At 48.7% G+C, this 26653-nt stretch overlaps 2 protein-coding genes across 3 annotated transcripts in view; both read left to right on the forward strand.

Annotated features, from left to right (window-relative positions):
• Window positions 1-26653, forward strand: part of NCKAP1L (NCK associated protein 1 like) — a 640546-nt gene that overhangs the window by 111326 nt on the left and 502567 nt on the right. The gene's annotated exons all lie outside the window — the stretch shown is intronic.
• Window positions 220-16703, forward strand: LOC125428073 (keratin, type II cytoskeletal 8-like). 2 transcript variants are annotated; one of them, XM_048487674.1, is made up of 8 exons: window positions 220-276; window positions 372-467; window positions 1155-1319; window positions 8566-8691; window positions 9975-10195; window positions 12390-12445; window positions 13564-15345; window positions 15480-16703. In XM_048487674.1, exons 2-7 carry the CDS (start codon window positions 390-392, stop codon window positions 13752-13754), a joined length of 837 nt encoding a protein of 278 aa, XP_048343631.1. In that variant the 5' UTR covers window positions 220-276; window positions 372-389; the 3' UTR covers window positions 13755-15345; window positions 15480-16703. The 2 variants fall into 2 exon arrangements, with proteins under 2 accessions (XP_048343631.1, XP_048343632.1); XM_048487675.1 differs by having other exon boundaries at window positions 15500-16703.

The following is a 26653-nucleotide window of genomic DNA, read 5'->3' on the forward strand; positions in this document are numbered from 1 at the left end:
AAAATAAAGTAAATGACCAACCTACGAAGTGGGAAAGCTACTGGTAGTTACTTAGGGAGTATGTGTAAACAGGTGGGCAGTCAGCGCATGCTCAAATGCATCACCGTTTCTCAGTATTTCTGCAAAAATGGTATTGCCCTGGTTCCAATTCATCCATCACTTTTTTGACTGTATGCCTATAACTTACTCCAATTCTGTCTCTCTCTGCCTGGCAGGTACGAGGAGGAAATCAACCATCGGACTGAGAAGGAAAATGAGTTCGTCCTCTTGAAAAAGGTGAATGAAAAGCCAGTGGAATGTTCTGGCTTGTAATCAGCTAGGCTGGGGAGGACGTTGACTATAATGGCGGCTTGTCATTCTTGCCCCCATAGGATGTGGACGAAGCTTACATGAACAAGATCGAACTGGAAACGCGCTTGGAATGCCTGACAGATGAGATCAACTTCTTGAGGCAGATGTATGATGAGGTAGGCGTTTTTCTTTCACCAGACAGGAGCCGCCCTTCTAAATTATTCCTCTTTACCTGCTTGGGAAAGCCCAACCACAGTGCTTGGTGAAGCAGCGGGTCCTTCCTTTCTGTTTGCAGCGAGGAATTAGTTTCTAACATGCCGAGTGGGCCGTGAAAATTCAAGGCTGTGAACCCAGTCAGTTGCATTTTAGTTTTTCCTTCAAGGCTATCAGGGTTATATTCATGGGCTTGGAGCGTGCGGTAAATCTCAGCTTAACAGAAGATCCTTCTTCCAGGATGGCACTTCTTAACCTTTGTGCTTTGCATGCCAGACTTCATTCTGGCAAACTCAGCTGTGATCTAGTGAACTTGGCTTCAGTCTTGCCAACTCAGCTTTCGTCTAGCAAATTCAGTTTCAATCTAGTGAACTTGGCTTCAATCTGGCTCAGTTTGCTTTAGCTGTCGGTGGCATTAAAGCTGCTTGGTTTAGAGGCAAAGCATTTGTAAAGGCAAAACGTTACTTTGAAAAGAGCTGATCATGAAAGCATCGCGGGGGTCTGGGTCTTCATCTGTTGGATACATATTGTCCTACAGTACCAAATTGGAGCGAGATGATTGTGAAACTCCGCTTTAGTGCTCCAGATTTGTTAACCACCACCACCCCCCCCCCCCAGCTCCACATTGTGAAATATTTCTCTCCTTGCAGGAACTGCGTGTGATGCAGTCTCAGATCAACGACACCTCTGTGGTTCTCTCTATGGACAACAACCGTAGCTTGGACCTGGATGGCATCATCGCTGAGGTCAAAGCACAGTATGAAGACATTGCCTCCAGGAGCCGGGCTGAGGCAGAGAGCATGTACCAGACCAAGGTGAGCTTGCTTCCTGTTCCCAGCTTAAAGAAGAAGAGTTGCAGTTATATATCCCCCCTTTCTCTCCTGTAAGGCGACTCAAAGGGGCTTTCCCTTCCCCCCCTCACAACAAACACCCTGTGAGGTAGGTGGGGCTGAGAGAGCTCAGAAGAACTGTGACTAGCCAAAGGTCACCCAGCTGGCGTGTGTGGGAGTGCACAGGCTAATCTGAATTCCCCAGATAAGCCTCCACAGCTCAAGTGGCAGAGCGGGGAATCAAACCCGGTTCTCCAGATTAGAGGGCACCTGCTCTTAACCACTGCACCACTGCTGCTCCTCCTGGAACTGCCAAGGTGTTTTTGAGGTCATTACCCCATCCCCAAGAAACGGTTTCCCATCCTTTGTTTGAAGACCCTCAGTAAGAACACCCCCCACCCCCACCCAAGGAACTGACTTCATAGTCAGACTGGGCTAACCATTAAGAAGCTCCTCTTTATATTTAGCCGAAAGTTCTCCTCCTGGAACGATACATTACACCTCCTCTGTCATTGCCACGGATGCTAATAGCAGGATGTTCCTTCCAAATTCCTGGCCCAGGGGGGGGGGGGGGGGGGGTTTGCGGTGCATTTGGAAGTGCCAGAACAACCCAATTCCCATGGTGGGCGGGAAGGAGGGGCTTCCAACTTTCCCCATCCTGCATTATTTTCCTGACCCAGAACAGCTCCACTCAGTGCATCTGTAGTACATGTGCAAACCGCCCCCCCCCCCGGGACGAATAACACCCCCTGACCATTTTAGATCCAGAAAATGCCATGGGGGAGAGGAAGAATCCCTCCTCCTCCTCCTCCAATGCTACAGTGCCAACTACAGCTGGGACTCTTTGCCGTTTTTAAATGGATGAAGTAGCTGGATTGATCTGAGTGTTTCTGCCACCCATTCAGCTCTGCTTATATGCCTAGTGGTCAGGCGGTGATGTAGCTCAGTGGTAGAGCATCTGCTTTGCATGCAGAAGGTTCCAAGTTCAGTCCCGGGCATCTCTGGTTAAGAAGAGAAGAGGAGCTTGGATTGCTATCCCACCTTTCTCTCCTGTAAGGAGACTCACAAGCTCTTTTCCCTTCCTCTCCCCACAACAGACACCTTGTGAGGTAGGTGGGGCTGAGAGAGTTCCAAAGAACTGTGACTAGCCCAAGGTCACCCAGCAGGAATGTCGGAGTTCAAAAACATCTGGTTCACCAGACAAGCCTCTGCCACTCAGGTGGAGGAATGGGGAATCAAACCTAGTTCTCCAGATTAGAATCCACCCCGGTCCAGGGTGGAGGATGTTGAGAGTTGCTGCCGGTCAGTTTCTCTGGGGAGAGTTGGAGTGAGGGAGACTCCAGAAAAGGAGTCTGGGCCCAAAACCCTGTCAGGGCTACAGAAAATATAAAAATTAGGGTGACCCTAGGAAGCTTCCAGGCAGGAACCCACTGTTGGTCATAGGACCATTTGAGAGTTTAAGCGAACCATCTGAATGACAACAAGTACTTCTGTTCTTTTTGTTTTGTTTAAGTTCCTCAACCCTACCAAAGAAATGTTTGATGTTATCGTTTATTTTAAATAACACCTTTTGTTGTGGGGCTGTAAGGCAATACGGGCTCTGGTGTTTATTATTAGGAGAGTTGCTGCCCGCCAGAGTGATGAGACTGACATAAGAACATAAGAACAAGCCAGCTGGATCAGACCAGAGTCCATCTAGTCCAGCTCTCTGCTACTCGCAGTGGCCCACCAGGTGCCTTTGGGAGCTCACATGCAGGATGTGAAAGCAATGGCCATCTGCGGCTATTGCTCCCGAGCACCTGGACTGTTAAGGCATTTGCAATCTCAGATCAAAGAGGATCAAGATTGGTAGCCATAGATTGACTTCTCCATAAATCTGTCCTGACCTGGGTGTATGAATGGTCCAAGGCAGGTTCTTGTGTTCATTATCAAGCTGCAGTTCAGTCGAAGCGTGCCTGCGTTGCTTGCTGAAGTTCCCAGGTTCAATCCCCCACATTTCCAGTTAAAAGGCTCAGGTTGTAAGTGGCAGGAAAGTCCTTTAGCTGAGACCCTGGAGAGCTGCTGCCAGTCAGAGTAGACAATACTAACCTTAATAAACTAAGTCTGAGTAGGGATAATACACTTTCCTTTGATGCTAAGTAACTAAGTAACTGCAACTAATACCTCGCTCAGCAGTAATGGGAGTTAAAAGCACACAACTGTCTCTCTTGCCTTCTATGGATGTGCTGATGTTCCTGGGCTGAGTTTTAAACCATCCTTTCTCTTCTGTTTTGATAAAAGGCACGCTCTTCTGTCCTGCTAAGTCAGGACTGTCGCCAGGGTGTAACCTGTCCGACTTGGAGCGCTCTCTTGCCCTGCCTAAAAATATTTCAAAATGAATGGAGGAACGAGACAGAGAGAGTGGTTTGCTCCAGGCGAAAGTGAGATTCGAATCAAGGACTTCCTGGTTCCCAGCTCAGACAATGCGTTAAATTAGCTGTCTGCTCTCTGGCGGACTCTCTCAAGTGCGGATGTCAAATGGGGGCTCTTTCTTTTCTATGTTTGATTGTGAGAGGGATGCCATCGCCTGGATTCCTGGAAGCTGCAGGGCACTCATGTTTAATTCAAAAGAAGGCAGTCGACAAATGTATCTGCCTCAGCAGCGAGATAAATCATCCATCATCCAGTGGAGCCTGTGCATTGGCATGCAGGCTGTAGGAGAGAGAGAGAAGAGTTTTTGATTTATATCCCCCCTTTCTCTCCTGTAAGGAGACTCAAAGGGACTTACAATCTCCTTTCCCTTCCCCCCTCACAACAAACACCCTGTGAGGTAGGTGGAGCTGAAAGAGCTCCGAAGAACTGTGACTTGCCCAACGTCACCCAGCTGTGTTGGGAGTGCACAAGCTAATCTAGTTCACCAGATAAGACTCCACAGCTCAAGTGGCACAGCGGGGAATCAAACCCGGTTTCCCAGATTAGAGTGCCCCTGCTCTTAACCACTACACCACACTGGCTCTAAGTAACTTTAGCGATGAACTGAAAGCATGCATGGGAGAAATGTTTGGGAATTAACTGATCACCCGTATTGACCTGAAAGTTTAATCAACGCTGCTTTTTCAGAAAGCTCGAGCCAACTCACAGCCTAATTTACTGTTATTAATTTATGATTAGATTTCTAACCTGCCCTTTCGCTTTCAAGGTGAGGTTCAGGGTGGCTCACATTATAACTCAGCAATAAATATACATCAATAATGATTAAAACCAACATTAAAATTCTAACTTTAGATCCCCTGGCGCCCTGAAAAGATGTTTAAAACCCCGATGGGGCCAGCCAGAGAAGGAGGGAAGGAGAAAAAGGGAAAAAAAGAAACAAAAGACCAAAATTGGCAGCCACAGAACTAGAGGTAGAGGTAGGGAGACCAGCAAGATATAACTGATGCTGCCTCCGCTATTGGCCTCGCGAAAGGTCTCCGTATTGCAGGTTCTGCAGAATTCCGCCAGGTCCTGCAGGGCATGGGTCTCGTTCGACAGAAAGCTCTTCCAGGCTGGGGACAGACCAAGGGCCCATCGTGACTGTCCTGACCTGGGTAGTAGAGGTGAAAGGCAGGACTTGGAGGGGATCGCAGTGGCGTAGTGGATAAGAGCAATGGCTAAGAGCAGGTGCACTCTGATCTGGAGGAACCGGGTTTGATTCCCCGCTCTGCCGCCTGAGCTGTGGAGGCTTATCTGGGGAATCCAGATTAGCCTGTACACTCTCACACACGCCAGCTGGGTGGCCTTGGGCTAGTCACAGCTTCTCGGAGCTCTCTCAGCCCCACCCACCTCACAGGGTGTTTGTTGTGAGGGGGGAAGGGCAAGGAGATTGTCAGCCCCTTTGAGTCTCCTGCAGGGGAGAAAGGGGGGATATAAATCCAAACTCTTCTTCTTCTTCCTGTTCCACAAACAAAAAGACTGTTCTGTCAAAGGAATTGCATGATTGCATGCCCTCCATTGTAACAGAATAAAATCCAACAATCACAAAAATGTACATCACCGACTTACTGGCCCATATAGAAGAAGAAGAAGAGTTTGGATTTATATCCCACCTTTCTCTCTTGTAAGGAGACTCAGAGTGGCTTACAAATTCCTTCCCCTTCCTCTCCCCACAACAGACACCTGGTGAGGTAGGTGGGGCTGAGAGAGTTCAGAAGGTTACCCGGCAGGAATGTAGGAGTGGAGAAACACATTTGGTTCACCAGATAAGCCTCTGCCACTCAGGTGGAGGAGTAGGGAATCAAACCCAGTTCTCCAGATTAGACTCCACCTACTTTTAACCACTACACCACTACCCTTTGAATGAAGGCGGAGCTCACAGGCTTCTTTCAATGCTAGTAGTGATGGAGACCCTCCGCACCTCTTCTGACAGGCTGTTCCAAAAGGCGGGGGCCACCAGGAGTACATTCTCTGAATGGAGGGGGCCGATAGTCAAGCACTGGTGCCAAATGGGCCATTGGCGTGCAGAGATATGTGGTACGATGTGCCATCAGGGAGTCATGTTGCCTCGTATTCTCCTGCATCAAAAAGGTTTCAAACTGAGAGATTTCGTTTTAAATCTAAGGAGGATTGAAAAGTTTCTAACCCCTGTGGCTGCAGAGAAAGTTTGGAAGGCAAATGGTATTTGAAAGGACAGCATGTCTACCCATTACTGTTGGGCTACTGCCATGCATATAATCCCATTTAGCATTTCTAAAGCACTCCATCAGTTATCATCTCCATGATTTTCCATATATTATCCTCTCCATAATTTTTTTTTTGCAACCGTCTTCCTTGTATTCTGACAGAAGGAGGGTGGGTCGGAGAGGTAATGGTTTGCCCGAGGCCACCCAGCATGAGTCTGGCTATGCTGATTTCAAGGAGAGATAGCTTGTCTCCTTCTCCACACCACAACATCATGTGGCAAATTACTTATTGCACTGTGGGTGTGTGTACAGTGCTGTCAAGTTACAGCAGACTTATGGAGACCCTGGAAAAGCGCTTTCCAGGCAAGTGAGAAGCAAAGATAGTTTTCCATTGCCTTCCAGTGTGGTGTAGCGGCTAAGAGCAGGTGCACTCTAATCTGGAGAACCAGGTTTGATTCCCCGCTCTGCCACTTGAGCTGTGGAGCCTTATCTGGGGAACCAGATTAGCTTCCAACACATGCCAGCTGGGTGACCTTGGGCTAGTCACAGTTCTTTGGAGCTCTCTCGGCCCCACCCATCTCACAGGGTGTTTGTTGGGGGTGAAGGGAAAGGAGTTTGTAAGCCCCTTTGAGTCTCCTTACAGGAGAGAAAAGTGGGGTATGAATCCAAACTACTCCTCCTCCTCTTCCTCCTCTTCCTTTTCTTCTTCATCCTCTTCTTCTCTGTAGAGACTTCCTTGGTGGTTTCTCTTCCATGTACCATCCCAGCTTAGCTCCTGAGATCGGGTTGTACCACGCCACCATCCCTCCGCACTTATTGCCTTATTTGTGCAAAAATTAAAAAGGAAATTCGATGTTCATTTCTTAACACACTGTGTTCTTAACTCATTTCTTAACACATCCATCCTCTTTCCTCCTGGACATTTGGAAAGGAAACAGCCCTTCTAAAATCTGGCCCGCACGTGCTATGCTTGGAGATGGTAGGATTCTGAGGTGACTGTACCACTTTGGTCGGTGTACGTGCGTGCAAGTGCTTGCTGACAGAAAAACTGCACATTAAAAATTAGCATAGACGGTTATAAGCTCACCTGTCTGCATGAATGCTTCTTTTCCATTTAGTGGCAATTATTAATGTAGGGGCAAGGTTGGGATTCGGGGTGGTGCTGGGTGGTTACTTTAAAGTGTAGGCCCAACCTCCCTGATAATTATTGCCTTGTGTTCTGAATATTTTGTCATTTTACTGGTGAGGAAATTAAATTTCAATTTCTTTTTTGTTTAGTTTTACTCAAAAGATATACTGGCTCCGTACATATTCCTCCTAGTTTTGTCCGTGCTGCTTGCGGCAAATGGTACTGGTCCAGGTGATAGCAGATTGATAATGGTGGCCCTCCTACCGTGTTTCCCCAAATATAAGACAGTGTCTTATATTAATTTTTGCTCCCCAAGATGCGCTATGTCTTATTTTCAGGGGATGTCTTATTTTTCTGTGTTCTGTTGGTCGGGCATGCTTCCAAACAAAAACTTTGCTATGTCTTACTTTCAGGGAATGCCTTATATTTCGCACTTCAGCAAAACCTCTACTATGTCTTATTTTTCAGGGATGTCTTATATTAGGGGAAACAGGGTATCATTAATGGGGGCCAAACGACTTCATGAGCTAAAATTCTTTGCTATGTCTTACTTTCAGGGAATGCCTTATATTTCGCACTTCAGCAAAACCTCTACTATGTCTTATTTTTCAGGGATGTCTTATATTAGGGGAAACAGGGTATCATTAATGGGGGCCAAACGACTTCATGAGCTAAAATTCTTTGCTATGTCTTACTTTCAGGGAATGCCTTATATTTCGCACTTCAGCAAAACCTCTACTATGTCTTATTTTTCAGGGATGTCTTATATTAGGGGAAACAGGGTATCATTAATGGGGGCCAAACGACTTCATGAGCTAAAATTCTGCTCCTGGATGGAGTGTCTTTTAATACCATAGTCCATCCAGTCTATTTTTCCATTTCAGCATCTGCCATACTTAGCCCGGACCTGAGATAAATTAGGGGAAAGGGAGAGTGTGACAATCCATGTAGTGGAATTCCTGACTGAGTGTGATTTGAACCCAGGTCTCTCTACTCTGTCCTGCCCTGGATGGCCCAGGCTAGCCTGATCTTATCCGATCCCAGACTCCAAGCAGGATTGGTCCTGGTTAGTACTTGGTTGGGAGACTACAAGGGAAATTCCAGCAACGGCAAACCATCTCTGCTGTCTCTTGCCTTGAAAATCCTGTGTGTCTGCCGTAAGTTGACTGCAACTTGATGGCACTTTACGTACCCACACTGTGCACTCTCGCCCCCTGTCCACTCCTTCAGACTTATGGGGATGGTTGCTTCCTAATGCATAACAAACCAGTAATTTATGTAGCAAACTAATAATGGCAACTGTGAAGAAGTGACTGCAGAGGATTCCCCTGTTCATTCCCGGGGGTTCCCCAGTTTCTGGCTTGAGCTGCCAGTCAGCTCCTCACCAGCACTGCGGATTCCTGCCTTTCCTTTCATTCAGAACAAACGACGCACAGCTTTAGTCTCCTTTCTCTTCTCCCTGCAGTACGAAGAGCTCCAGACCGCGGCAGGCAGGCATGGAGATGACCTGCGCAGCACCAAGAACGAAATCAACGATCTCAACAGGGTGATTTCCCGGATACAGGCAGAAATTGAGAGTCTGAAAGGCCAGGTGAGAAAGCAAAAGGCCATTCAAACGTCAGAGTCGGGGTTGCGACTGGTTGATGATATGCAATCATCAAGAGACACGTCATTTTGCAGAATTCTCTAAATGGCAAAATACCAGAAGGAACTGAGGGGGTGGGAGTGGGGGGAAGGGAAATTATCTAATGTGCTGCTGCTCCCAGCCCTGCTCTGTGGGCATTGGGAGTCCTTGCCCTTGTGGCAGCTCTAGAGCCAGTATCTGTGTACCCTGAGGTGAGGCAACTTCCAGGGCCTTTGCTCTTGCCGCCCAGTAACCACCCCTTGCTGCCAGTCAGCTTTTTGACTGAGGCACTTACCAGCAGAAGGGGGATTCCTATCCAGGAGTGGCAGTGATTTTGCTAGCAATGTAGGATGCTCTGGTATTTGGGCAAAAACTCTATGGTAAAGACAGCTTCTATTGGTCCACACCAGAAGTGATGTAACCACTTCTAGGCCTCCCCCCATTGGTGTTAAATTGCCATTAGTTCCCTGCCAGCTGCCAGGGTGAATGGTAGAAGAAGAAGAGTTTGGATTTATACCCCACCTTTCTCTCCTGTAAGCAGACTCAAGGTGGCCTACAAGCTCCTTTTCCTTCCTCTCCCCACAAGAGACACCTTGTGAGGTAGGTGAGGCTGAGAGAGTTCAGAAGAACTGTGACTAGCCCAAGGTCACCCAGCGGGAATGTAGGAGTGCGGAAACACATCTGGCTCACCAGAGAAGCCTCTGTCACTCAGGTGGAGGAGTGGGGAATCAAACCCAGTTCTCCAGGACCTGTGGCCACCACCTATCCATGTGTGTTTCCTTACCTGCCTGCTCATAAGCCCTCTTGCCACTGTGTGAAGCTACAGCAGGAAGCCAGAGCCTTTGGAGCAGGGGTCTTCAAACTATGGCCCTCCAGATGTTCAGGAACTACAATTCCCATCAGCCCTGCTACTTGGCCATGCTGGCAGAGGCTGATGGGAATTGTAGTTCCTGAACATCTGGAGGGCCATAGTTTGAAGACCTCTGCTTTGGAGGGTGTCCAAGCAAGCAAACTGATGGGGGAAGAAGGCATGGGCAGGCTGTACAAAATCCATGAATGAGAGCTGTAGCAGGAAGGAAAAGACACCCCTCCAAAAGCCCAGAACAGGCCCCCAGCAGCCCCAAGGCTGGAAGAATCCTCATCCCAAATTGATGTGCAATTCTAAGCTCTTGCAAATTTCCCCTTTTTAGTCCTGGATAGCAAACCATCAACCCACATCTTTTCTTTTTTCCCTTCCCCTCCTCGCTCAGCGTTCTAACATGGAAAATGCCATTGCTGAGGCTGAGGAGCGTGGGGAGATGGCGGTCAGGGATGCTAGTGCCAAACTAGCGGAGTTGGAGACTGCCCTCCAGAAGGCCAAGCAGGACATGGCTCGCCAGCTGAGGGAGTACCAGGAACTCATGAATGTCAAGCTGGCCCTGGACATCGAGATCGCCACCTACAGGAAGCTGCTGGAAGGAGAGGAGAGCAGGTGGGTACCAGCCAGCATCGATGCACCGCGCCGCTGGCACGTGCCCCAGTTGTCCTGGGAACCTGTGACCATCACTGCCTCTCATTTGTCCTGAGGGAAATTGTGGACACGACTGCCCAAAATACTGGTTAGGTCCAATGCTAGTTTTTCACCAGCGGTAGAAAATTTTCGTCAACTTCTCTCCTTCCTAGGGCAGTCTTCCTTTATTGCTCTTTGTGCAGTTTGTAAAGCTGTGGTCATCCTTTTGGTGCGGGGTTGTGCAGTCAGAGGAGGAGATGGGCAAATTCTGTTGCATGGCCTACTAACCTGTAGTTGTCAGGCAGTGGCAACTAGCAGAAGGGTTGGGGGGGGGGGGGAACAGCCTCCCTGGAAGTGACAAGGGTAGCTCTAGGAGTCACCAGGAACTCTATGGCCAGACCTTCCTGAGGGTAGAGGAGGCCTATTTTTCTTTTTAATTTTGCTCCCCAGTCAACCTGCTATAAGTGGGCAAATGGGAACCCTCTGCTATCCTCACAGTTCAGTTTTACTCAAAGCAATGAAGTGCGTGAGCTTTGCAGCTGATCTTCATTTGTGACTTATTCAGGAATAATTTGACCTGGCCCAAAGCCAATGTTAATGTTAGGACGTGTGCACCTGGGTGACAATCCTGCTGTGTGCAGGTGGGGCTCCCGCAGGCGGAGGAACTGCTGGTTTACCTACGCCTTTCCCCACAGAAGTATACACGGGCCCAGCTAAAGAGCCTCTGTTTGACATGCAGGAGATCCCAGGTACATAAGAACATAAGAACAAGCCAGCTGGATCAGACCAGAGTCCATCTAGTCCAGCTCTCTGCTACTCGCAGTGGCCCACCAGGTGCCTTTGGGAGCTCACGTGCAGGAGGTGAAAGCAATGGCCTTCTGCGGCTGTTGCTCCCAAGCACCTGGTCTGTTAAGGCATTTGCAATCTCAGATCAAGGAGGATCAAGATTGGTAGCCATAAATCGACTTCTCCTCCATAAATCTGTCCAAGCCCCTTTTAAAGCTATCCAGGTTAGTGGCCATCACCACCTCCTGTGGCAGCATATTCCAAACACCAATCACACGTTGCGTGAAGAAGTGTTTCCTTTTATTAGTCCTAATTCTTCCCCCCCAGCATTTTCAATGAATGCCCCCTGGTTCTAGTATTGTGAGAAAGAGAGAAAAAATTCTCTCTGTCAACATTTTCTACCCCATGCATAATTTTATAGACTTCAATCATATCCCCCCTCAGCCGCCTCCTCTCCAAACTAAAGAGTCCCTGTTCAATCCCTGCCACCCCCAGTTAAAGAGGACCAGGCAGTAGATGATGTGAAAGATCTCAGCCTAGGACCCTGCAGGGCGGCTGCTGCTCTGTGTAAACCAGGGGTAGGGAACCTGCGGCTCTCCAGATGTTCAGGAACTACAATTCCCATCAGCCCCTTTCAGCATGGCCAATTGGCCATGCTGAAAGGGGCTGATGAAAATTGTAGTTCCTGAACATCTGGAGAGCCACAGGTTCCCTACCCCTGGTGTAAACGCTACTGGCCTTGATAGACGAGTGGTTTGTTTCAGAATATGGCAACTTCACGCCTGTTCATGCAATGCATTGTGTGTTCACCTAGGCCAGTGATGGCGAACCTTTGGCACTCCAGATGTTATGGACTACAATTCCCATCAGCCCCTACAATTGGCCATGCTGGCAGGGGCTGATGGGAATTGTAGTCCATAACATCTGGAGTGCCAAAGGTTCGCCACCACAGACCTAGGCTGCCTTCTTCATTGAGTCAGGTTATTTAGTTGTGTAGCTGAGAGCTCACGCTGAGATCTTTCCCCATCACCTACTACTGCATGGTCATTGTTACTGAGAGATGTTGAGGCTTGAACCTGGGATCTGTTGTGTGCCAAGTAGAATTTGACCCCTTCTGCATGGGCAGCAATGGGAAAACAGAGTCTTCTGAGGAGTCCTCCATTTGTAGCACTGTTCCTACCTGGGAGGGAGATTTTTTAGGTTTCTGCCTGTTAACATTGCAGGTCTCCAGAAATTAACTACCCCCCAACTATGGGTTTGTTTCTGAATGCTCTGGTAAATATACAACTTCTATTGATGAACTGCTCCCCGCAGGCTAGCTTTGCTCTATGTTTTTGGCACTTCTCCATATTACTTATTACTTCATGCTGTTTTGTTTTGTCCCCGGCAGGCTGGAAACAGGGATGCGGAACCTGAGCATCCAGACCAAAACAACAGGCTATTCCGGTAAGGAAGATTTTGCCCTTTTAAGAACGTGTGCCCTTTTAAGAACGTTTGCCCTTTGTCGGGAGAAAGATAGCACCAGTCCTGGGCCCAGGGATTCAGATGGCCTTTACTGAGTCACAGTTAAGCTGAACAGATTCCCCCTCCCCCCGTCCCCTGCCCCCCGGTGGATTCCTTTGCCTTTAATATTAGCACCAGGCAGAAATCCAGGAGCCCCAGTGCTTCCTTTATCTGTATGTCCAGGCTGCATCTGTTGAACTTCTTTGTACCTGTTGAAATTTCAAGAGCCTTGCCAGGAGGGATAGTGTGAAAATGCGAACAGGTGTAGGGGATGTTTGATTGACAAGCTGGATTGATTCTCAGGCAGGTGACTGTGCTTTGTCTAGACTGGAAATGATCAGAGTTCCAAACACGTAAAAGAAAATGAGTACATCCGTTTGTATGAAAACATATGACTTTTACTACATGTGGAGCCAGTGTGGTCTAATAGTTAAGAGTATTAGACTAAGGATCTGGGAGTCTGAGGTTTGAATCCCATTTCTACCATAGATGGGTGACGAAGGGGTAGTTGGACTCTCTGACGATAACTTATCTTACCGGGTTGTCATTTTGAGGACAGAATGGAGGAGAAGGGAACAATGTTGCAAGATGCTTTGGGTCCCCATGACAGATAAATACAGTTGTACTCTTGAGGATCAAGTGTAGGCAGTGTGGAGGGTCAACTGGAAGTCTGAAGAGTGTGTGTGTGTATGGGGGGGGGGGAGGATCAATAAAATGTCCCTCGCCAGGTGGAAAAGCTGTCAGACCACACAGATAACTGGTCTGATTCAGCAGGGCTTTTCTTGCTTAATGTTTTACATAGAAGAGTTAGCTGGAAGTAATCCATGATCTGCCCCCCCCCCCGTGGAGGCAGGAACAAAACTGAAAGGGGGTGGTCCCACACCCAACAGGAAGAGGAAAAAAGTTATTTCCTGTCTCCCCGATGGGACAGTGGGAACCACCCACAAGATGTCCTCCAGCCCAGCAGAGAACAGTTAACTGAGCCTCCCATTTTAATCATTGGGAAATATGTACTTTATCTATCAAAAATCCGTAACTTCTGTCTGCTTTCGCTTTTCCAGGTAGCCTTTCGAGTGGCTTCAGTAGCTACGGGGGTGGATACAACTCCTCCTACTCGAGTGGTGGGTACTCCACCAGTTCTTCTCCTCTGGAGAGCTCCATCACCACCAAGTCAAAGGCCATCGTTATCAAGAAGATCGAGACCCGGGATGGAAAGCTTGTGTCCGAATCCGCCGATGTGCTATCTAACTGAGCTGTTATTGCATACAATGTGAAGAACCCCTCTTAAGTGCCTTTGTCCAAAGTGCCTCCCCTACTGTAGTCAAGCTGAAAAGCCTCTAGGAGAAATGGGATGGAGGCAAGCAGGGAAGGGTGGAGAAACACCTTTCCTCTCTTACCTCTCACCTTTCCTCTCTTTCCTCACCTTTCTCCGAGATGCCAGATGTAATTTACAAGTACAGTCTTTCTGTTTCTGTCCCCTGTCTCTTCTCTACAGAGAAAGCGATATGTGCCTTGGTTTTGATCTGCCCAAAAACTAGGGGTTGACCAAACATCCAGGAATGTTAAACAAAACCAAAAACCAAATCCTCCGCTGGGATGCCGTTGTGCCTTTAACTGAACTTTGCCTGCTCGTTTCTTTGTCGCAGGCAAAGCTGGTGAGAACTCTTTGTCTGTGATTATTCCCAAGATAGTCCTTTCAATGTTTCTGAAATCATGTTCTAGATAAACTCTCAATCTTTGACCCAGGTAGGGAGGGCTGGAAGGATTTGGTTTTGCTTGACCCTTTAGAGACCCACATGTAGACCGGATGAATGTAGCTAGCTCCCCCAATTCCCGTAAGCTGTGTGATAATGGCTGATCTCACTCCAAAGGGAACAACAGGTTTACAGACATGCAGAAATGGGTACCTTCATTTGCTGGTGTGAGTCCAGAGCGAAGGGATCCAGCCAGCCGTGGGCATAGCTTCTATGTCCGTGGTGGCGAACCTTTGGCACTCCAGATGTTATGGACTACAATTCCCATCAGCCCCTGCCAATTGGCCATGCTGTCAGGGGCTGATGGGAATTGTAGTCCATAACATCTGGAGTGCCAAAGGTTCGCCACCACTGTTCTATGTGAACACATTTTGAACAAGCAATTCTTAAAATGTTCTGTTTTCAGGGGGAGCCATTTCTACACAGACTGCTCTGCTCAGGAACCCCTTGTATGCGCAGAGGATTCTGGGCTACTTTCTCGGCTGTGTGCCTTTGAAACGGGCCTCATGTTTACCCTGTGTGAACTGATCGGTGGCATTAGATGTGTGGTATTTCAGAATTCCCTCCTGCCTGTGCTGCGGTTCTTTGCACTGGGAAATCAGAGGGAACTTTTTGGTGGACGTGTGTCACTGTTATAAGTCCGACTAAAGTTCATGCACCAGAGGTTGAGGGGCTGCATCTCTCCCAGATCCCAGCTTCCTCTTGGGTGTAAGATCACAGTGGGGCTGAACATCTGACCACCACTGGCTATGCCCCAGATGTTACCATCACTGCTGCTCCATTGGCAATCAAGCTTTCTCTTGTTATAAAGGGGGAGGGGAATCCATTTGTTCTTGTCCACCATTACTCTTTGTGCAATGGGTGAAGTCAAGCTTACCTGAAGGGTGACTGGCTCTTATGCACGTTTGCCCAGAAGTAAGTCCTACCAACGTCCAAGCGTAAGGGTGCGGAGGCCTGCAGCCTTGGCATCTCACTCTTTTTAATCTCTCCAACACGCAAGGAACAGACAAATACTGACTCACCCCAAGAGGCAACTGAAAAGTATCCGCAGTCCAGGACTACAAATAGCAACAAGTCTAGATTTCCTAGGTCAGTGGTGGCGAACCTTTGGCACTCCAGATGTTATGGACTACAATTCCCATCAGCCCCTGCCAGCATGGTCAATTGGCCATGCTGGAAGGGGCTGATGGGAATTGTAGTCCATAACATCTGGAGTGCCAAAGGTTCGCCACCACGGCCCTAGGTTGAGGAAAGCTGCCCTCTAGGCAACTAGCAGTGGAAGCTTGACAGTTCCCGCTAGGACCGTGGTTCTCAACCAATGCCGCAACCCTTTAATACAGTTCCTCATGTTGTGGTGGCCCCCAACCCTAACATTTATCCATTTTACAGATGGAGAACACTGATGCAGAGAGTCTTGAAGGGTCGATTCTACCGCCCCCAAAGGGGTCCCGACCCACAGGTTGAGAACCACTGCGCTAGGGAGAGGCATGGGTGAGCTAGCAGTAGAGTTGATAAAACTGTTCTCAATGTGTCATCCCCTCTAGATGCCCCTGTGAACTATTCTTACAGCAAAGCTTCAGAACCATAACTGTGAACATTTTTTTTTCTTTTTGGCTGCAAGGATAGGTAAGAGAGCACACAGGGATCAGATCCGACAGCACACAGGGTCAATGCAGTTTACAGTGCAAACTTGAGCAGGTCTACTCAGAAGTAAAACTCACTCTGAACATGATGGGACTCGTGCCGTCAATTGCAGCTTTGATTCTTGCTTTCTGTTGCAATTCTCTTAATGCTGCGCCCCTTATCTGTTTTGTGTAGTCAAAAGGGATCGAGCGTTCAGCAGAACTTGTTCCAAGTTTCCACATCCTGGGTGGGGCCCCAAATGCGAAACGACCTGTGAATTTTTTCAAGACCCGTTTTGATTTAAAGTTGTGCCTCTAATCTTTCTTTTTGAAATTGCCTTGGACCCTTTTTTCCCCACTCTTGCCAGGTTATGGGTAAAAAGAGGAAAATGTTGGATCTTGGTGCCAAGGAGCTTTTCAAAAAGCTTTGGAGAAAATTAAATGCTTATCTTTTGAGACACATTCCAAAAACCCGATTCTGTGTGCTGGTTTACTCAGAAGCAAGTCCCACTTCAATCAAATGGGTTTTACTTCTATGTAAGAATGCCCTCGATTGTAGCCGTCGGGTATTATTCTCAGTGTTGGCTTTCCAAGTCCCAAAGCCTCAATTTCACTGGGACGTATTCCTGAATAAATGGGCACAAGTGATAAATGGTCTTAAAACTCTTAGCTTAAGCTTCTCTTTAAAAACAAAAACCGGGAACTGTGGCTTAGTAAACTGACATGTCTTTTTGTTCTGTGTTCTCAAATTGTGTCTGTGCAAAGGTTGGCTGTCACGTTCTCCCTCCTGACACCTTGCTCAATAAAAACTTATTAATTACAAAAGATGCCCATGTTTCTTCTCTAAAGTAAGTAGAGACTAAAGGTAAAGTTTCCCCTTCAGTCGTGTCTGACCCTGGGGTACCACTGCAAGCAGTGATTTCGTAGGCAAGCCTCTTTTGTGGGGTAGTTTGCCATTGCTTTCCCCAGCTATTCTTTACCCCCTAGCTATGTGCTAGGTACTCATTCACCGACGAAGAAATGGATGGCTGGCTGAGTTGACTATGAGCCAGCTGGCAGGATATCTGACCCACAGGGGGCTCGAACTCCTGACCGTGTGAGTGGCAGTGCAAGCACTTAACTGCTACACCACGCAGCTCCTAAGTAGAGACTAGCCTGTTTCAAAAAATAAATAAACGGAAATGACACAGAGCCCAGAAACAAAAAGTGGAATCACGACCTTCATTTCTGTTCGCTCGAGGGAAAGGTTGATGCACCTCTTTGGTAAGCTCGTGTTCATGGGTTCATTTTACGATTCTGACACAAACTTTGGTGTCAAAGCTGCTTCCAACCCCGAGGGTGCGGGTGGGAATCCCTGCGTGCTATTATTGCCACAGCAATGACGGAGGGTCAAATACGAGGGGATTCTCCATAGTCTTCCCTTGGCGCCTGCCCCCCAGTCCCATGCTGAGCTTTAGAAAAAAAACAGTAGTAGGGATGGCAGGTGTAAGATACAGAGGAAAATGGTGCCAGACATAGGAGGAAGGTTTGGAAACCTGCACCATAGTGACCAACCAGCTGAGTCTGATCTTTCAGGAAAGATTGCAACAGAGCTAGTTTGGGAGAAAAAAAAACTATGGCCGGGGGGAAACGTGAAAGGTTATATATATCTCTGGTTGTGGTGGGTTTTCTGTGCTATGTGGCCAAGGTCTGGTGGATCTTGATAGACCTCTGTGATACACCTCTGAAGATGCCAGCCACAGATGCAGGCGAAACGTTAGGAACAAGATCGGCCAGGCCACGGCCACGCAGCCTGTAAAACCCACCAGAACCAGTTGAATCCAGCTGTGAAAGCCTTCATTCTATAGGTCATGTGAAAGCTTAAAACAAGAGTTCCCAAATGTGGCGCTTGTGGGCACCATGGAAGCTGATAACCCATTTCCTGTTCCTGGTGCCTGTTACGGGTTTTTAGACATTGGGCAGGCCAAATGCGGCTCCTCACCAGCAAGGCCGCTGGGCATTTGCTTAGTTGTGCCAGTGTTTGAAAAGATTGCTTGAGCAGCAGCTGCCACCGCAACGCAAGGATCTTCACCGTGCCAATGAAAATAAGCTGCAGCAGCCATTCCGTGGTTAGCTCCGCCTTCGGTAGCAGCTGCACTGTAGCAGGATTCCAAAGGTGCCCCACAGGCTCAAAAAGGTTGGGGACCCATGGCTTTAAAAAGTCCCACTGCAATCTGGGGTGTGTATGGGTAAAGTGTCGTCAAGACGCAGCCAACTTAAGAACAAGCCAGCTGGATCAGACCAAAGTCCATCTAGTCCAGCTCTCTGCTACTCGCAGTGGCCCACCAGGTGCCTTGGGGAGCTCACATGTAGGATGTGAACGCAATGGCCTTCTGCGGCTGTTGCTCCCGATCACCTGGTCTGTTAAGGCATTTGCAATCTCAGATCAAGGAGGATCAAGATTGGTAGCCATAAATCGACTTCTCCTCTATAAATCTGTCCAAGCCCCTTTTAAAGCTATCCAGGTTAGTGGCCATCACCACCTCCTGTGGCAGCATATTCCAAACACCAATCACACGTTGCGTGAAGAAGTGTTTCCTTTTATTAGTTCTAATTCTTCCCCCCAGCATTTTCAATGGATGCCCCCTGGTTCTAGTATTGTGAGAAAGAGAGAAAAATTTCTCTCTGTCAACATTTTCTACTCCATGCATAATTTTGTAGACTTCAATCATATCCCCCCTCAGCCGCCTCCTCTCCAAACTAAAGAGTCCCAAACGCTGCAGCCTCTCCTCACAGGGAAGGTGCTCCAGTCCCTCAATCATCCTTGTTGCCCTTCTCTGCACTTTTTCTATCTCCTCAATATCCTTTTTTCGAGATGCACGGCGTTAGAACTGGACACAGGACTCAAGTCACCTGATGCGCACCACGGCTTTATATAAGGGCATGACAATCTTTGCAGTTTTATTCTCAATTCCTTTTCTAATGATCCCCAGCATAGAGTTTGTCTTTTTCATAGCTGCCATGCATTGTGTTGACATTCCCATGGAACTATCCACTAAGACGCCTAAATCCCTTTCCTGGTCTGTGACTGATAGCACTGACCCCTGTTTGGGTCACCCCTGTGATGACTCTGTAGGGTTTTCAAGACCAGAGATGTTCAGAGGTGGTTTGCCCTTGCCTGCCTCCACGCCACATCCCTGGTATCCCTTGAAGGTCTCTCATCCAACTTGCCAGGGTCGAGGCTAAGAGTCTGTGACTGGCCCAAGGTCACTCAGATCCTAATCCAACACTTTTAACCACTACACCCCGCTAGCTGAGCAAGGGAACATATTTTAAGCCAAAGCAGCCGCCTAAGACGTTGATTGCTCCATTCCTTGAGGGCAGGGCCAAGATGAGGCGGGTGCTCCAAAATACTATCTCCCCTGACATCATAAGAAAACCTTGGGCAAAATTCTCCATTTGATGTCTGAACATGAGCTCTGCAACAGTGCCTGTTTCACATCCTTTCCTGTCCCTCCCTTTGCCAGGAAGGGTGATAATTTTTCAATCCATTTTTGACACGACAGCTATTCAACTCTCCTCTTTGATCGTACACATTTAGATTTACAGCAAGCTTCACTTAGGAAAATGTTTTTCAGTAGCAAAAGAATCCTAAGCTCAGCTGTAAGGGAACCTGGCACCATAAGAACATAAGAACTAGCCTGCTGGATCAGACCAGAGTCCATCCAGTCCAGCATTCTGCTTCATAGTGGCCCACCTCAGGTTCCCCGAGCTCACTGCAGGATGCTCAGCAACCCCCTGCTGCTGCTGCTGCTGCTGCTCCTGAGCACCTGGTCTGCTAAGGCATTTGCAATCTGAGATCAAGGAGGATCAAGATTGGTAGCCATAGATTGACTTCTCCTCCATAAATCTATCCAAGCCCCATTTAAAGCTATCCAGGTTAGTGGCCATCACCTCCTCCTGTGGCAGCATATTCCAAACACCAATCACACGTTGCGTGAAGAAGTGTTTCCTTTTATTAGTCCTAATTCTTCCCCCCAGCATTTTCAATGAATGCCCCCTGGTTCTAGTATTGTGAGAAAGAGAGAAAAATTTCTCTCTGTCAACATTTTCTACCCCATGCATAATTTTATAGACTTCAATCATATCCCCCCTCAGACGTCTCCTCTCCAAACTAAAGAGTCCCAATCATATCCCCCCTCAGACGTCTCCTCTCCCAACTAAAGAGTTAAAGAGCACTGGTCCCAAAATGGATCGTTGGGGAACACCACTCCCTACATCTCTCCATTGTGATAGCTGTATGCCTAGGCTAAGTTGAGTGTAGGAAATGGAAGAACCATAGAATCATAGAGTTGGAAGAGACCCCAAGGGCCATCAAGTCCAATTCCCTACAATGCAGGAGCACATAATCAAAGCACTCCTGACAGATGGCCATCCAGCCTCTGTTTAAAAACCTCCGAAGGAGGAGACACCACCACACTCTGAGGTAGTGCATTCCGCTGTCAAACAGCCCTGATAATCAGAAAGTTGTTCCTAATATTTAGGTGGAATCTCCTTTCCTTCACCTTGAACCCATTACTCCTTGTCTCTGGAACAGCAGAAAACAAGCTTGCTCTCTCACCAACAGGACATCCCTTCAAATATCTAAGCATGGCTATCATGCCACCTCTTAACCGTCTCTTCACCAAACCAAACATACCCAGCTCCCTAAGTCTCTGGCTTCAAGTATTCCCTTTGGCTGGCAACAAATATCCCCTGCAACTCCCAGCCAGGGCACAGTGTATTTGCAAGATCCAAGCCCCAAGGAGCTGGGGGAGAGAATGATATTCAGCCAAACAAGAACTCCAAGAGAGCGGAATGTTCGAGCTCCCAAAAAAGACCCCTGACCCCTGCAGCAAACCAATCATATTTGCTCTTCTGGAATGATAAGACAGCACGGAAAATGTGGAAGCATTTATTGCACATGGACATCTTAAATTAAAAACAGCAACCCTCGTCTCCCGACACGAGGAGGCGGCAGCAGCTTCCTCATTTCATTTTCGTTTTTTTTTCTTCGTTTTTTTGTTTATAATTAAAGTGGCATCTGAAAAATAAAATCTCTAGCGGTTTCTGGAGATCAGTGCGAAGACTGTCGGCAAGTCCGGGCCGACACCGGGCGATGGCTTGGGTTCCTGAAACGTTGGCAAATCTTTGGCATTTTTGGGAGCGTCCGGCTTCCCCAGTCTCTGTCCCACGTCACCCCCCACAGGAACCAGACAGGGGGAAGACGGGAAGGGAGAGCCCAAGATTCTCCATCCTGGTCCGCGGAGAAGAAAGCGCTGGACTTGGGAGGCGATTGTGCTTTTTTTCCTTCTTCCTTTGGCTGAGCTGTGGGGTTTTGGAGGGGTCTGGCACATTGGGCACTGTCCAGACGAGCACCCCCTTGACCGCACAAGTGGACGGAACAGGCAGCTTTGACAGAGGGGGCCTGAGGTCAGGCCAGCACCGGCCGCTCTGCGGCTTCAAGTATTCCCTTTGGCTGGCAACAAATATCCCCTGCAACTCCCAGCCAGGGCACAGTGTGTTTGCAAGATCCAAGCCCCAGGGAGCTGGGGGAGAGGGGCATCAAGACGACTGGTCAGACGGCTGGTCTGGGAGCCCCTTTCCATCGAGGGACAAAAGGGCTCGTCGTGCCGGGGCTCTGCTGCAGTCCACGGGCGTCGGTGGCCCCACATCGTCTTTGTCCAATGGACGCGGGCGGCGCTCCCCTCCCCAGTGCTCACAGCGAGCTGTCCTGGTCCCGCGTTGCAGGGCAGCAGTGGCGACGCACACACACAGCACACACACGCGGAGGACGACACCAGGCCTGCTAGGCCTCCGAAGCAGCTTGTGGCTTAAGTTGAGCCTTCTCCATCGCCGTGCCGTAAGGAAGAGAGCGCTTGAAAAAACCTAACTGTGAAGGAAACAAGAGAGTGGGAATTGGTGGTGGCCAGGGCCAATGTACAGCCTTCCCCCCCCCCTTTCCCCGGTCACAAACAAAAGATCCCTGCGGAGAACAGCTCTGCAATTTTAGCCAAAGAGCATTTTCATTACAGCGGGATAGCACAAAACACAATCCTAGCAAATATGGCCCACCATAACTTGGAAACACAAGACAGAGGTGCCTCCCCGGATTCATCCTGCAAATCTTATCACCCCCCAAATTTACATGCTGCATTCTGGAGACACTCGCTACTTGCTTTTGTTTGTTTGTTTGTTTGTTTGTTTGTTTATTGGATTTGTATCCTGCCCTATCCCTGCAGGGCTCAGGGCGAGTCACAATATAAAAACAATTGAAAAACAGTAAAATCATTACCATAAAACAAATCCAAGATCAACCAATAAAACAATACAAATAAAACATTAAAAACAACATTCAGTGTAAAACGTCAATCGATATCAAAAAAAAATGGAAGCTAACAGATGATAAATAATCATCACCATTCACCCTCTTACTGTCCCTTCCTCCCCCAGCACCCTCCCCGCCCCCAGGCTGACAGGAGATGATCTAACTTAGTCCAGCTGGCTAGATGGAAAAAGCCTGGTGGAACAGCGGGCCTTTCCCCACTTCCATCCCCCCTATGCCGCGCGCTGCTCTCAGCGTGCGGCATCCCAGGCGCGCGCCCAGGCGTCCCACGCCCAGCGCTCATGCGGGTAGATCAAAGGCCCGTTAGGAAGCCTGGGATGCGCAGCAGCGCTGAGGGGAAACGCGACAGCGTACAGCGCCGGGCGGCTGTGCTGTGGCGCCCCTGCCGTGGGGAGGGAGGAGGAACCCCGCGCTACTCTCCTCAAGTAGCGCGGGGCTTACGGTAAGTGGGGAAAGGCCCAGCCATGTCTTGCAGGCCCTGCAGAACTCCCGCAGGGCTCTAACATCACTCTGCAGCTTGTTCCACTAGGCCGGAGCCAGGGCCATAAAAGCCGGCTATCTCTTGGGCCGGAGATGGCTGAAAGATTCCCCTCCGACCCGAACAGAGGGGTCTTTCTTTCTCAAGGAGAGAGGGAGGCAGAGATCCCGATTCTCCCAATATCTGGATTAACTCCAGCCCCCATCTAGCGTAGAGGATTTTGCTGGTGTCACCATTTTTGTGTACATATTTCTCTGCCGCTGTAAGGGCTTGGATCCTGTGTCGCACAAGAGGAACTGTGCTGCACAAATGGGAACTTTCTTCCCCCTGCTCCTACTGCCATCTTTACTGATACTTCAAAACAGCGCCCCCGTTGGTCCCCCTCTTCCACGAGCAGACGAATGAGAATGGAAAGGAAAATTAGGATCCTAGTCAAGGTCTAGGAATGTGCTGTTTAAATATATGCTCTGACCTGGATGGGCTAACCTGGTCCGGTCCCGTCACATCTCAGAAGCTAAGCTAACCCCATAAGTCCCTACACGGCCTCTACGTTCGTTAGAGGCCAATTTGATGGTGGTCCCTGGCCCCTCGATGATGCGGCTGGCCTCTACCCGGGCCAGGGCTTTTACAGCCCTGGCCCCTGCCTGGTGGAACTTTACCACCAACTATCCAGACCCTGCGGGGATCTTGGAGAGTTCCGCAGGGCCTGTAAGACCTAATTGTTCCACCGGCGCTTGGAGGGGCGCCGTGATGCCCCCTCCTTTCCCCTCCTTTTCTTTACATTCTGGGTTCTCCGCTTCTCTGTTTTATTTTCCAGGGTGCATCTATGAAGTTCTGTTTTTATGATTGGATGCCAATATAACATTATTGATTGTTGTTTTAATGGGGGTTTTATTGTAACTATTGTTTTATTGTGTTGTTCACCGCCCAGAGCCCTTTGGGGGAGGGGCGGTATATAAAACCAATTATAAATAAATAAATAAAATAAAATTAGTACTTGGATGGGGGACCTTCAAGGAAATGTAAGGTTGCTGTGTAGAAGAAGGCAAGGACAACCCAACTCTGAACATAAGATTGCCTTGAAAACCCTACAGGGATGTGATAAGCTGGCTGGGACTTGACGGCACTTTCCATCACTGTTTAAATAAATAGAAAAGTGGAGCGTCTTGGCAGAGCCAGGTGCAGAATCGTGCTTGCACATACAGACAAGCCAGGCAAACCTGGCCAGCGTCTGGCCTTGCAGAGATTCTAACACACTCTTCCCCCAGCCCTGGCCCGTCTCCCCAACCCCCAGCCACTGTACCTTGTATAATACATAGATGAGCAAAGCTAGTAGCAGCAGACCAATCAGAATAGCTAAGATGATAATCCAGAGAGGGACTCCCTGGCTGGTCTCCGCCTTGGCCCAGTACAGCAATGTTGACACCTATTTACAGAAAGGAGAGAAAGATTAACAGCGTGCAAAGGCATGATATGCTGTGACCTAGCTAGTCCAAGCTAGCCCAGTTTTGTAAGATCTTGGAAGCTAGGAAGCATTGGATGGGAGACCTCCAAGAAATATCAGAGTTGGAACATGGAGGCAGGCAATGGCAAACCACATCTGTTAAATGTATTGTCGAAGGCTTTCACGGCCGGAATCACTTGGGTGCTGTGTGGTTTCCGGGCTGTATGGCCGTGTTCTAGCAGCATTCTCTCCTGACGTTTCGCCTGCATCTGTGGCTGGCATCTTCAGAGGATCTGATGTTGGGAAAGCAAGTGGAGTATATATATCTGTTGGAGTGTCCAGGGTGGGTGGAGAAACATTGTCTGTGAGTAACAAAGAAGGCAACCAGGTCAATAGTTGAGGGCATCTGAATAGAAGTATGAGTAACAATGAAGACTATAGCATGGGAGTAACAATGGAGATAGCAAGGTCACTGGTGGGAGCATCTGAATAGAAGTATCCTGGCCTTTGTTTCTTTTGTCTATGGTCATCCTGTGTTTGTGTGGAGCTGGTTAGACACTGTCTTGACTCTAGTATTTTTCAACACTGGCAACCAAGTTCTGTTCATTTTCATAGTTTCTTCCTTTCTGTTAAAATTGTCCATGTGCTTATGGATTTCAATTGCTTCTCTGTGTAGTCTGACGTACTTGGTTGCCAGTGTTGAAAAATACTAGAGTCAAGGCAGTGTCTAACCAGCTCCACACAAACACAGGATGACCATAGACAAAAGAAACAAAGGCCAGGATACTTCTATTCAGATGCTCCCACCAGTGACCTTGCTATCTCCATTGTTACTCCCATGCTATAGTCTTCATTGTTACTCATACTTCTATTCAGATGCCCTCAACTATTGACCTGGTTGCCTTCTTTGTTACTCACAATGTTTCTCCACCCACCCTGGACACTCCAACAGATATATATACTCCACTTGCTTTCCCAACATCAGATCCTCTGAAGATGCCAGCCGCAGATGCAGGCGAAACGTCAGGAGAGAATGCTGCTAGAACACGGCCATACAGCCCGGAAACCACACAGCAACCACATCTGTTAAGTCTCTTGTCTTGAAACCCCCACGAGGGATTGCCGTGAGTCATATACGACTTGATGGCACTTACCACCACCACCACCACGGCAACATATAATCAGTCATGGAGCCAACTGTAGGGCATGATCGCAGATTGCAATGGGACCAAGTGGATCTTCCTGGTCAAGCCTGCAATTTTGAGGCTGGCCAATCCAGAGACGGGTTACCATGAAAGCTAAATGGAGCTTCCCTGTCCAGAAGCTGTATACCTCTGATTCCCAGATGTCAGGGATGAACGAACACCGGATGGCTGTTTCCCTTCCCAGAAGGATCTGGCTGGTCTTTATGAAAAGCCCAGCACTGAACTAGATGGACACCAGTCTGATCCAGCAAAATAATTCTCATGGGGCTGGCACAACCTTTACCTTCAATAATTTTTTTAAAAACAACAACAACCGATAATACAGACCGTGACGCTGGCCGAGGGGAGCTCTAGAGGCTGGATCTTGTAGGGTACCCTTTGCACGTGATAGGCGGCCTCACACTTTATAACCTCAGGATAGCTGTCTCGCTGCAAGAGTGGAAACAGGGGTGGGAAGAGAATGAGAACAGGCAGGAGCGGAATGGAGGAATGTTTGACGTGTATCTCTTCTGTGAGATGAGCGTTCCCCTCTGAAAAAAGCCACCCTTGGTTGTTGTTTTTTTAAAGTAATGACAGCTGAATTCATAGACCAAAATCAGATAAGCAGTGCCGTGCCAGGGCTAAACTGCGCCCAGGGGCATAGCCACCTCCCCAGCACCCTGTGCATCCCCCCCACTTTTGGGAGCCAGCAGGGAGGGTGGAGCTCGGGAAGGCGGGGCTCGGACTGGTGCCGCCTCTGCAGGCCGGCTCCTGGGCTGCCAGCTCCCAAGCCCCGCCCCCAGGCCCTGGGGACAACAGAAGCCAGCCTGCAGGGAAGCTGGGGGGACGCAGGGCGGGGCTTGGCGGCAGGTGGCTCGAGCACACACCATTTTGTCATGTGGGCGTGTGCCCGGAAACATGGGATACCCCATTTCTCCATTAGTGGCACACCACTGTAGATAAGTGAGAAGTCAACTCAGGGGAGGGAAGATGGTTCTGCACAGACACAGTAACTGTGAGGAGTCTCAAGATGATGCAGATGCTGCCACAGGTGCCCGGTAAAACTTCTTCAAGCACACTGCTTTTGATTCCCAAGCTTAAAACTCAACCTGAAAACTGAGAAACTGGGACTGGAAATGACTAACTTGTTTACACGACACTTACGTGATGGAAGTTCTTGGCCCAGACGCGGGAGCAGAGGTGCAAAGTGGCCCTTTCTTGCCTCTGCAGCGCCCCCGTGTGGCATCGCAGCTGGAAACAGTCATCCCCACTGCATTTCTACAAGACAAGAAAGGAATGGCGATG

This window comes from Sphaerodactylus townsendi, linkage group LG03 (assembly GCF_021028975.2).
Source record: "Sphaerodactylus townsendi isolate TG3544 linkage group LG03, MPM_Stown_v2.3, whole genome shotgun sequence".
Taxonomy (NCBI): Eukaryota; Metazoa; Chordata; class Lepidosauria; order Squamata; family Sphaerodactylidae; genus Sphaerodactylus; species Sphaerodactylus townsendi.

Bases quoted from the DNA above. Each gene is read 5' to 3' on its own strand.
- LOC125428073 (XM_048487674.1), top strand. From the start codon at position 390: ATGAACAAGATCGAACTGGAAACGCGCTTGGAATGCCTGACAGATGAG. The intron at 468-1,154 runs GTAGGCGTTTTT...CTCTCCTTGCAG, and splicing joins TGAGGCAGATGTATGATGAG to GAACTGCGTGTGATGCAGTC. The intron at 1,320-8,565 runs GTGAGCTTGCTT...TTCTCCCTGCAG, and splicing joins AGAGCATGTACCAGACCAAG to TACGAAGAGCTCCAGACCGC.